The sequence below is a fragment of the Amblyraja radiata genome, chromosome 7 (assembly GCF_010909765.2).
Source record: "Amblyraja radiata isolate CabotCenter1 chromosome 7, sAmbRad1.1.pri, whole genome shotgun sequence".
Lineage (NCBI taxonomy): Eukaryota > Metazoa > Chordata > Chondrichthyes > Rajiformes > Rajidae > Amblyraja > Amblyraja radiata.
This window is the reverse complement of record NC_045962.1, coordinates 9,070,118-9,082,163: the sequence shown is the minus strand read 5'-3', so window position 1 is coordinate 9,082,163 and position 12,046 is coordinate 9,070,118. Positions and strand designations below refer to the sequence as shown.

Here is a 12,046-nt window from a genome sequence, read left to right as displayed (position 1 = left end):
ACATTTGAAATAATATGTAAAACTTTGGATGTCCCATTAATTTATTTAATTAATTAATTTATTTATTTTATTTATTAGAAGTTAGCACAATACAGTGGTACCTTTTTCCAGGTTCCCAAAATTATGTTAACATATTACATTCTCTGGGCAACTTCCTTTTAAAAAAATTTTTTAACAAGAAAAGTAAGAAGAGAAAAAGAAAAAGAGGTGGTAAAGAGGGAAGGATAGACTGGTGTGCGTGAGTAAGAAGCAGAAAAAGGAAATCGTGAAGAAATTAAATAAGTGAGAAAAGGAAAGCAGGAGGAAATTTATCCAATCGCCACAAGGAGATGATTTTTTTTATATTCTATGTCGTCTTTCACCCTTACCTGAAACTTTTAATTTTTACGATACTGTTGCACCACATGACTCCAAAAAATCAATAAATGGAGACCAACTCATTAAGAATTGGTCTTGTTTGTCTATTAGGAAGAGGATGTCCCATTAATTACTAATCAATTATGTCATTAAAGAACTCCAGCGTGTGGTGAGGAATTAAATTCTCTACATTATCAAGACAGTCTTAAGGGCGTCTAGTTTTCACTGAATAAATGGTGATTGGAAGCAACGTCATTCGTGTTGTAGGTTTAGGTTCAGGTTTATTAATGTCACGTGTACCGAGGTACAGTGAAAAGCTATGCTATCCAAACAGATCATATAATACTATACATAGATACAATCAGTTCAAACTCAAGTACGATAGGTGAAGATACAAAGTGCGGAATATATAGTTCTCGGCATTGTAGCGCAACAGTTCCAGAGACAAAGTGCAATGTTCGCAATGGGGTAGAAGTGAATCCTAGACAGTACACGAGCTTATGGAATGACTGTTCAGAAGCCTAATAACAGAGGGGAATGAAGCTGTTGCTGAGTCTGGTGGTGCGCGCTTTCATAATTCTGAAATCAGGGTTTAGTTAAGAAATACATCACGGAAACATGCCCTTCGGCCCACCGAGTCCGCACCAACCAGCGATCCCCGCACATTAACGCCACCCTACAAGCACTATGGACAATTTTACATTGATGCCAAGCCAAATTAACTCCTAAACCTGTACGTCCTTGGAGTGTGGGAGGAAACAGGAGCACCTGGGAGAAACCCACAGCGGTCACGTGGAGAACATACACACTCTGTACAGACCAGCAGCACCCGTAGTCAGGATCGAACCCGGGTCTCTGGCACTGTAAGGCAGCAGCTCTACCGCTGTGCCACCGTTCCGCCCTATTCATGCTGTAGGTAGGAGAACAGAGATGAAAATTATGAACATCCTACACAAGTTACTTCAAATTGATTAGTATAGTTTAGTTTAGTGTGGAGATACAGCACAGAAACAGACCCTTCGGCCCATCGAGTCCATGCCGACCAGTGATCACCCATACACTAGTTCTATCCGACACACTGGGGGACAATTTATAGATGCCAATTAGCCTACAAACCTGCACTTGTTTGGATTCTAATCTGTTTTCCCTTCATTTTGTTTCTCATTGCCCAGATATCAATGAGTGTGAAAAATTTGGCATCTGCCCTCACAGTTGTAAAAATGGCAAAGGAACCTATGAGTGTTTCTGCGCAGAGGGGTTTCAACCTGTTCAGGAGGAGCAGGGGATTCTCTGTGCTGCCAAAGGTATGTGCAAGTTCTTCCTCTTCTCTCTACACCCATTAGATCGGCCTTTCCCTTGGAAACAGTGATTACTGTGGCCTTGTGCTATTTACGGGGTCTGTATTGAATAAAACTATCGTCCGTTTAAAAACCATCGATCAGTCTGACTGACCCTGAATATTAACTCTTCCAAATATAACTTATCACTCTGAAAGTAGACATAAAATGCTGGAGTAACGCAGCGGGTCAGGCAGCATCTCCGGAGACAAGGAATTGGTGATGTTTCGGGTCGAAACCCATCATCAGACTTCATCAGACCCTTCGTCTGAGGAAGGGTTTCAACCCAAAACGTCACCTATTCCTTCTCTCCAGAGATGCTGTCTGTCCCGCTGAGTTACTCCAGCATTTTGTATCTAAACCAGCATCAGATGTTCCATCCTACACATAGATTAGCACTCCTCCCGGCATGCCAAACTGATGGAATGCTGACAATATTCAGAGAAGATTTGCGAGGATGTTGCCAGGACTCGAGGGTCTGAGCTATAATGAGCGGTTGGTCAGGCTGTTTCTTGGAGCGCAAGAGGATGAAGGATGATCTTATAGAGGTGTACAAGATCATGAGGGGAATAGATAGGGTGAATGCACAGAGACTTTTACCCAGGGTAGAGGAATCTGCAGGGGTCGGTGCTGGGACCGCTAATGCTGGATACAAAATGCTGGAGTAACTCAGCGGGACAGACAGCATCTCTGGAGAGAAGGAATAGGTGACGTTTTGGGTCGACACCCTTCCTCAGACGAAGGGTCTGATGAAGTCTGATGATGGGTTTCCGACACATTGTACATCAATGATTTGGATGAGGGGATTGAAGGCTTTGTGGCCAAGTCTGTGGATGATACGAAGATAGGTGGAGGGGTAGGTAGTGTAGAGAAAGCAGGGACTCTGCAGAAGGACTTGGACAGGTTGGGAGAGTGGGCAGAGAAGTGGCAGATGAAATACAGCGTAGCAGAGTGTGGAGTCGTGCATTATGGTAGTAGGAATAAAGGCATAGACTATTTTTAAAATGGGAAGAGAATTCAGAAATCAGTAGTGCAAAAGGACTTGGGAGTGCTGGTGCAAGATTCCCAAAAAGTTAATTTACAAGTTGAATCGGTAGTAAAGAAGGTAATCGCAATGCCAGCATTTATTTTGAGAGGACTAGAATACAAAAACAGGGATGTAATTCCGAGGCTTTATAAGGTGCTGGTCAGACCACATTTGGAGTATTGTGAGCAATTTTAGGCCACATATCTGAGGAAGGGTGTGCTGGCTCTGGAGAGGGTCCAGACTAGGTTTACAAGAATGACCCCAGGAATGAGTGTACTAATGTATGATGAGCGTTTGACAGCACTGGGCCTGTACTCGCTGGATGAGGTGGGACCTCATTGAAACTTACCGAATAGTGAAAGGCTTGGTTAGAGTGGATGTGGAGAGGATATTTCCATTAATGAGAGAGCCTAGGACCGGAGGTCACAGCCTCAGAATAAAAGGAAGTTAATTTAGGAGGGAGATGGGGAGGAATGTCTTGTCAGAGGGTGGTGAATCTGTGGAATTCTTTACCACAGAAGGCTGTGGAGGCCAAGTCAGTGATATTTTTAAGGCAGAGATAGACAGATTCTGGATTAGTACTGGTATCAGGGGTTATGGGGAGAACATAGGAGGGTGGGGTTAAGAGGGAGAGATGGACCAGCCATGATTGGCGGAGCGGCCTCTTTGGGCCAAATGGTGTAATTCTGCTACTATCACTCATAAACTTATGAATCGAGAGCCAGCGGGCATTGGTTTAAATTGAGAGGGGGAGTTGGGGGAGATTTAATAGGTACCTGAGGGGTAACTTTTTTACACAGAATAGTAGTGGGTGCATGGAACGAGCTGCCAGAGGAGGTCGTTGAGGCAGGTACTATCACAATGTTTAAAAGACATTTGGACGGGTACATGGATAGGATAGGTTTTGAGGGATAAGGGTAGATGGGTCACGTTGATTGTCATGGGCAGGTTGGGCGGGAGGGCGTGCTTCCACGCGGGATGACTGTGTATTGTGACAGAACCGTTACTGATTTTGCCTGTTTAATTGTAGGAGGGCCTCCTCTCCTGCTGTTGCCAGACCGTGTACGGATCCGCCGGTATAGCACCTCGCAGGAACAGTACACCGACTACATTGATCTCGAGGAGAACATCAAAGCCATTGACTACATTTGGGATTCAGAAGATCCAGATCTCAGTACGTAAAAGTATTAAAATCCGGTTCCAGTTTTGTAAAGAACACACACATCTCAGATGTTTAAGAAAGAACTGCAGATGCTGGAAAAATCTACGGTAGACAAAAAAGCTGGAGAAACTCAGCGGGTGCGGCAGCATCAATGGAGCGAAGGAATAGGTGACGTTTTCGGGTCGAGACCCTTCTTCAGACAGCCTTGACCTGAAACGTCGCCTATTCCTTCGCTCCATAGATGCTGCCGCACCCGCTGAGTTTCTCCAGCTTTTATGTCTACCACACATCTCAGATGATAGATTGCAATTTTTTTTTTTTAAGTTTGTGGGGGTTAGTTTTTTTTAACATAGAACAGTACAGCACTGGAACAGTGTTCAGCGTTCCATAAGCTCATAAGACGTAGGATTAGAATTGAACCATTCGGCCCATAGAGTCTGCTCTGCCATTCGATCATGGCTGATCAATTTTCCCCTCTCAACCCTCGCCTTCTCCCCATACCTTTAACACCCATTGTAGTCAAGAACCAATTAATCTCTGTGTTAAAAACACCCAATGACTTGGCCTCCACTACCGTCTGTGATGCTTTCCACAGATTCACCACCCTAAAGAAATTCCTTCTCATCTCCTTTCTAAAGTTACATGCTTTTATTCTGAGGCTATACCCTCTGTTCCTAGACTCTCCCACTAGTGGACACATCTACTCCACATTCACTCTATCCAGGTTATTGTAGGTCTTGATCCATCAGCTGTCCACTTCTTCCACCACGCTGTGAGTGCAGAGGTCAAATCTCTCGCTGCAGGAGTCCTTCTCAATAAATGCGCTGAAATTGGAACACAGGAACAACAACCATGCAGCTTCTTGCTGTTTGCTCGGGAGTCCTGGAACAAGAATATCCATGAAGTGGCCGAGATAAATCTGCTCCAGCAAACCTGCCGCAACAAAGTCACGTCATCTGACCTTCCTTCCATCGAGGGGATTTATCGCAGTCGCTGCCTCAAAGAGGCTGACAGTATCATCAAAGACCCACACCATCCTGGCCACACACTCATCTCCCTGCTACCTTCAGCTAGAAGGTACAGGAGCCTGAAGACTGCAACGACCAGGTTCAGGAATAGCTACTTCCCCACAGCCATCAGGCTATTAAACCTGGCTCGGACAAAACTCTGAACATTAACAACCCATTATCTGTCATTTGCACTTTATCAGTTTATTTATTCATGTGTTTTGTAGTCAATGACTACTATGTTCTGTTGTGCTGATGCAAAGCAAGAATCTCATTGTCCTATCAGGGACACATGACAATAAACTCACTTGAACTTGAACTCATCTGAAGTAAGAGACACAAAATACTGGAGTAGCTCAGCGGGGCAGGCAGCTTCTCTGGAGAAAAGGAATGTACAGGTGACATTTCGGGTCGAGACGTACTTTGTTCAGTTCCAGACGGCAGCCTGTCAGAGGCACGGGTGAGGTTTCAGCCTGCGATTCAAGCTTCATGATAAATCATTTCACTTTGTTTTCTTTTTCGTTTAGTGCAGAAATCATAACGTTAAAATATTTCAATTCAATTCAATTCACGTTTATTGGTCACATACTCAATTATACAGGTATAACCAGTAGTGAAATGCTTAAGTGCCTGTCCAGTTGTGCATGGTTCCCCACTTACACATAACCCACATAAAACAATGCCCACATATAACACATACCCCATAAATATACCACATAGCAAGTAGTGCTGTTACAAGCAAAGTGACAAGTGCCGTGGAACACCTGTGATGACAGCATGTTCCGTCCAGTTCAGTCCCATGTGTGTGTGTTTGATGGTGGCGGGGCGGGGGGTTTGGGCGGGGGTGCAGGTGCTGGTGAGGTGCTGGTGAGGAGGGTGGGGAGGGTTTGGGCGTTGGGGGGCTGGGGGGGGGGGGGGGGGGGAGGGGAGGGGGGGGCGGCGACTCTCAGTCCTCGTTATTTATTGAATTATTTAAATATTTAATTAGCATGGAGACTTCACACAACTGTTGTGTGTGATATACTAGTCACCTTTACTTTCTTAATATGGTAGGAATTTTTTAAGGGATTTTCAATCGGCATAGTAGCATTTGGAACAGGACATGGATTCTCCAGACTATGGGGCATCACGGTGGTGGAGGTGGTAGAGCTGCTGCCTCACCGCGCCAGAGACCCAGATCCCATCCTGACCTCGAGTGCTGTCTGTGTGGAGTTTGCACGTTCTCGCATGGGTTTTCGCCGGGTGCTCCAGTTTCCTCCGACATCCCAAAGATGTGTGGGTTAATTGGCCCTCTGTAGACTACCCCTGGTGTGTAGGGAGTGGATGAGAAAGTGGGATAACTTGGAACTAGTGGGAACAGGTGATCGATGGTCAGCGTGGACTCGGTGGGCAGAAGGGTCTGTTTTCAATCACTCAATGTGGAATTTAGCTGAAGAAGTCCACCATCTCAAAGGAGCAACTTGTAGAGGCCACTTCTGGGAAAAACTGAATAAGATATTGATGGTGGATGCACTGGCAGACACAAGGAGATGGAATCAAGGACCAGTCTCACCCTGTCATTCCCTCTACACTTCACTCTGCCTCGGCAAGGCCAGCAGCATAATCAAGGACCAGTCTCACTCCCTCGTCTCCCCTCCCCCATCGGGCAAGAAGTACAGAAGTGTGAAAACACACACCTCCAGATTCAGGGACAGTTTCTTCCCTGCTGTTATCAGGCAACTGAACCACCCTATCGCCAACCAGAAAACAGTCCTGACCTCCCATCTACTTCATTGGAGACTCTCGCACTATCTTTAATCGGACTTAGACAAAAATGCTGGAGAAACTCAGCGGGTGAGGCAGCATCTATGGAGCGAAGGAAATAGGCAACGTTTTGGGTCGAAACCCTTGAGCTTCGACCCGAAACGTTGTCTATTTCCTTCGCTCCATAGATGGTGCCTCACCCTCTGAGTTTCTCCAGCATTTTTGTTTACCTTCGATTTTCCAGCATCTGCAGTTCCTTCCTAAACCTTTAATCGGACTTTACTGGACTCTATCTTGCACTAAATGTTATTCCCTCTATCCTGGACTCTATCTGTGCACTGTGAATGGCTCGATTGTAATCATGTGTAGTCTTTCTGCTGACTGGTGAGCATGCAACAAAAGAGCTTTTCACCGTGTCTCGGTACACGTGAAAATAAACTAAACTAAAAGTGAACTAACAGGAGCCTCCTTCTCTCTGCAGGTTTAGTGTACTGGACCGCGCTGGGACACGGTTCACAGGCGGGCTCCATCAAACGGGCATATCTCACCAGGTTTGATGACAAAGGAAGCAATCCCACCGTGGCAGTGAACTTAAACCTGAAATACATAACCACACCTGACGGCATTGCAGTGGACTGGGTTGGAAAGTAAGGAACGCCACTATAAAGCTAACAGGGTAGTGCTTGTGGGTCGATTTTAATAACTAGGATTTTTCTAAAAACGCCATTTATCCGCATCTCCTGAGCTCTTTGAATCCGTTTCCCTTCTCCATTGAAGTCCGTTGGAAAGACTGAGTTCAGATACTCTATTTCCCATCCAATCCTCCTCCCTTCAATGGGTGGCGCAGTGGCACAGCGGGTAGAGTTGCCGCCTCATAGTGCCAGAGATCCAGGTTCAATTACGACCTCGGGTGTTTGCACATTCTGCCTGTGACCACATGGGTTTCCTCCCACACTACAAAGACATGCAGGTCTTCTGTAAATTCTCCAGAGTGTGTAGGATAGAACTAGTGTACAGGTGATTATGGTTGGCCAGGACTCGGTGGGTCCAAGGGCCTGTTTCCATATTGTATCCCTAATCTAAACTAAACTACATTTGATGTGTTAACGTTCGTGTCATTGTTAATATAGTTATAATTGGTTAGCTGTTGGGAAGATGGTAGAACAAGTTTCAACCCAATTGCCCCAGAGAGAGACACATGAAGTGCTGGAGTAACTCAGCGGGTCAGGCAGCATCTCTGGAGAACATGGATAGGTGACGTTTCACAGAGTGCTGGAGTAACTCAGTGGGTCAGACAACATCTCTGGAGAACATGGATAGGTGACGTTTCACAGAGTGCTGGAGTAACTCAGCGGGTCAGGCAGCATCTCTGGAGAACAAGGATAGGTGATGTTTCACAGAGTGCTGGAGTAACTCAGCGGGTCAGGCAGCATCTCTGGAGAACAAGGATAGATGACGTTTCACAGAGTGCTGGAGTAACTCAGCGGGTCAGGCAGCATCTCTGGAGAACAAGGATAGGTGACGTTTCACAGAGTGCTGGAGCAACTCAGTGGGTCAGGCAGCATCTCTTGAGAACAAGGATAGATGACGTTTCACAGAGTGCTGGAGTAACTCAGCGGGTCAGGCAGCATCTCTGGAGAACAAGGATAGATGACGTTTCACAGAGTGCTGGAGTAACTCAGTGGGTCAGGCAGCATCTCTGGAGAACAGGGATAGGTGACGTTTCACAGAGTGCTGGAGTAACTCAGCGGGTCAGACAACATCTCTGGAGAACATGGATAGGTGACGTTTCAGGTCAGAACCTTTCACCAGCATAGAGTCAACGAGTGATATAATGTGGAAACAGGCTCTTCAGCCCAACTTGCCCACACCGGCCAACATGTCCTAGCTACACTAGTCCCACCTGCGTGCTTATCCCTCCAAACCTGTCCTATCCGTGTACCTGTCTAACTGATTTTTAAATGTTGGGATAGTCCCAGCCTCAACTACCTCCTCTGGCAGCTTGTTCCATGCACCCACCACCCTATGTGTGAAAATGTTACCCCTCAGATTCCTATTAAATCTTTTCCCCTTCACCGTGAGCCTATGTCCTCTGGTCCTCGATTCCCCCATTATGGGCAAGAGACCCTATGCATCTACCTGACGTTGTTTCTACAGAGTAGTGGGATGTTGCCTTCTGCTTCCACAGACACATCTACTGGACGGACTCCAGCACCAACAGAATCGAGGTGGCAGAACTGGACGGGAGGTACAGGAAATGGCTGGTCTCCTCTCAGCTGCAACAGCCCGCTGCTATTTCTGTCAATCCAAAACTCGGGTAAGTGAACTTCCACGCCACGCTCACCGGCAGCTTTTAGAATCAAAGATGTATATTTCCTACGGGCACCACTAATTCACTTAATCAACGAATCAGTTAATCCAGCATAATCAAGGACCAGTCTCACTCCGGGCACTCCCTCTACTCTTCACACTTTGGCACTTTACAATATGAATGATTTCTCTAACTTCAAGTAACCCTCCTTGCCTTCCCTCTCTCTCTGTCCCTCCCCCATCCTAGTCCTCCGACTAGTTTCTCGGTCCTCCTGATTAATGTTACTGTTTGTATGCCTTGTTGTCAGCTTCCCCTCAGCCAACAATGAACCATTTGACATTTCCTTTGAACATCATCTGCTTTGATCTGTTGTTTTCACACCTTGCCCTTCCATATCTCTCGTTTCCCTCCCCCTTGACTCTCAGTCTGATGAAGGGTCTCGACCCAAAACGTCACCCACTCCTTCTCTCAAGAGATGCCGCCTGCCCCGCTGAGTTACTCCAGCATTTTGTGTCTATCCAGCATTGCATTTGCCTTCCTTACCACCGATTCAACCTGCAAATGATCCTGTGTAGGAAGGAACTGCAGATGCTGGTTTAAACCGAATGATAGATACAAAATACTGGAGTAACTCAGCAGGACAGGCAGCATCTCTGGATAAAAGGAATGGGTGACGTTTCGGGTCGAAATCCTTCTTCAGTCTGAATTATCCTTTTTGGAATCCTGGACCAGCACTCCCAAGTCTCTCTGCGATGTTTAGTTCACTGCTATTAACCCTTGTTCCAGGCTGTTCTACTGGACGGACTGGGGCAGTGAGCCCAAGATAGAGAGTGCCTGGATGGACGGGGACCAGCGGCAGGTGTTGGCCACCAGAGACCTGGGCTGTCCAACAGGGCTCACCATAGACTACCTGAATGGTGACCGCATCTACTGGTCCGACTCCAAGGAGAACCTCATCGAGTCCATGAAGCCTGATGGGTCTCACAGAATCGTGATCATCAATGGAGGTGAGACTGGTGCAGACACTAGACCCCACAGAGGAATGGAGAAGCAGAATGAACCTCCCAGCACTTGCACTGGGGAATCAGCCTGAACAATCATTTATTGATAGGCTCTGATCAAAGCAGCACGGTGGTGCAGCATTAGAGTTGCTGCCTCACAGCACCATAGACCCAGGTTTGATCCTGATTATGGGAGCTGTCTGTATTGAGTTTGTACATTCTCCCCGTGACCGTGTGGGTTATCTCCGGGTGCTCCAGTTTCCTCCCACACTCCAAAGACGTGCAGATTTGTAGGTTAATTGGCTTCGGTAAAGATTGTAAATAGTCCCCAGTGTTCGGGATAGTGCTAGTGTTTGTGATGATCGCTGGTCACCGTGGACACGGTGGGCCGAAGGGCCCGTTTCCACACTGTATCCCTAAACTAAAGATAGTAATGCGAGGACTCCAAGCCTCAGTTAGTAACTGAATGAATGAATGAATGAATGAATGAATGAATGAATGAATGAATGAATACGTTTATTGTCATTACACAATAATGTGCCACAGTAATGTCCATTACATCTCCTCCGGTTAAAAAAATACAAACACGACAACCATTTACACATATGTACACTTATTAGTAAAAAATAAATAGGTATTTTAAAAGAATTTAAAATAATTTAAAAGAATTTGGCGGCATTTCTTGGAATTACATTTTGCTTCCCCAGCATTCTCTGTTGGAATTTAGCTCTTTTATCGCACATGGGTAGAAACTAAATCTGGCGTGAACATTAGGAGGCAAGTTACAGTTGAAATAGTGTAAGTATTTTATCGTGTGGTGGATACTTGATGTGAAGTGACTGTGGTCATATCTGACTGATTCAGAAGGCAGATTACACTGTGAATTATCGTCCATAATTTTCGGGAAGTATCATGTCCCTGCTCAATTCTTGATGTTCCCCTGCCAATGGGCAGCAGTTTCAAGGATTTCCATAGAACATAAACGCTCTGATTCTGTTGCCAGTAATTCACGTCACTTTCCCAGAAAGCAGCCTGACTGATCGGCTCACCAAGGAACAAACCCCCAGCCCTTGCACTGGGCAACCAGCCTGAATAACGTCCAGCGGGTCAGGCCCAGCCCCACCCTGTGTTTGGTATTTATGCAGGCAATGTCCCGTGTGGTTCAGGTCCTGGCCATGAGGCAAAAGGTAGTCCTTCACGCGAGTGTTGGTCATCAGTGAGTAAGGCACAAAGTGCTGGAGTAACTCAGCCTGTGACCACGTGGGTTTCCTCCAGGTGCTCCAGGTTCCTCCCACACACCAAAGCCGGGCAGGTGTCTGTTCTAATTGTAATTGTAATTAATTTATTATCCAAGCTTGTAAAAACATACAAGGAATTTGATTTGCCATACAGTTATACCAAAAAAGCAACAAGACACACAACTACATAAATTATTAACATAAACATTCACCACAGCGCACTGTGATGGAAGGCAATAACGTATTATCTTCTTCCCTCCTTTTCTCCCGCGGTCGGGTTCAGTCAAACCATCCGCAGTCGGGGCGATCGAAGCTCCCGCAGCCGGAGATTGAAGCTCCCGTGATCGGGGCGGTTGAAGCTCTCGCAGTTGGAGCTCCCGACGTCGATCCCCAGCAAAGGGACCGCCAGTTCCACAATGTTAGGCCGCAGTGCGGATGGTGATACGATACGGAAAAAGTTGCGTCTCCTTCGAGGAAAGAGATTTTAAAAGTTTCCCCCACCACCCCCCCACTCCCCACATAACACAACACTAAAGATACACCAAAACATACATTTAACAACAGACTAAAAACAACAAAAGAAGAAAAGGATGAGACAGACTTTTGGCGAGGCTGCCATCGTACGGAGCCACCCGGTGAAGTTGTAACGTTCACATTGTGTTCTTGCTTTATCTCTGCCAGACCTCGGTAACCCGTTTAGCTTGGATCTGTTTGAGAATCACTTGTATTGGACATCGAAAGAGAACGGAGAAGTATGGAAACAAGATAAATTTGGAAATGGACACAAGATTAAGATACTGACTGTAAACCCGTGGCTAACTCAGGCCAGAATTTATCAGGAGAATCGTTACGATCACTCAGGT

At 46.2% G+C, this 12,046-nt stretch overlaps 1 protein-coding gene across 2 annotated transcripts in view; it reads left to right on the top strand.

Moving 5' to 3' along the window:
- Window positions 1-12,046, top strand: part of lrp2 (LDL receptor related protein 2) — a 266,845-nt gene that overhangs the window by 231,941 nt on the left and 22,858 nt on the right. For both annotated transcript variants that reach the window (XM_033023669.1, XM_033023668.1), the window contains 6 exons: window positions 1,530-1,661; window positions 3,752-3,895; window positions 7,115-7,280; window positions 8,822-8,950; window positions 9,731-9,951; window positions 11,865-12,044. In XM_033023669.1, coding sequence (XP_032879560.1) covers window positions 1,530-1,661; window positions 3,752-3,895; window positions 7,115-7,280; window positions 8,822-8,950; window positions 9,731-9,951; window positions 11,865-12,044 — 972 coding nt within the window. The remainder of the gene's footprint in view (window positions 1-1,529; window positions 1,662-3,751; window positions 3,896-7,114; window positions 7,281-8,821; window positions 8,951-9,730; window positions 9,952-11,864; window positions 12,045-12,046) is intronic.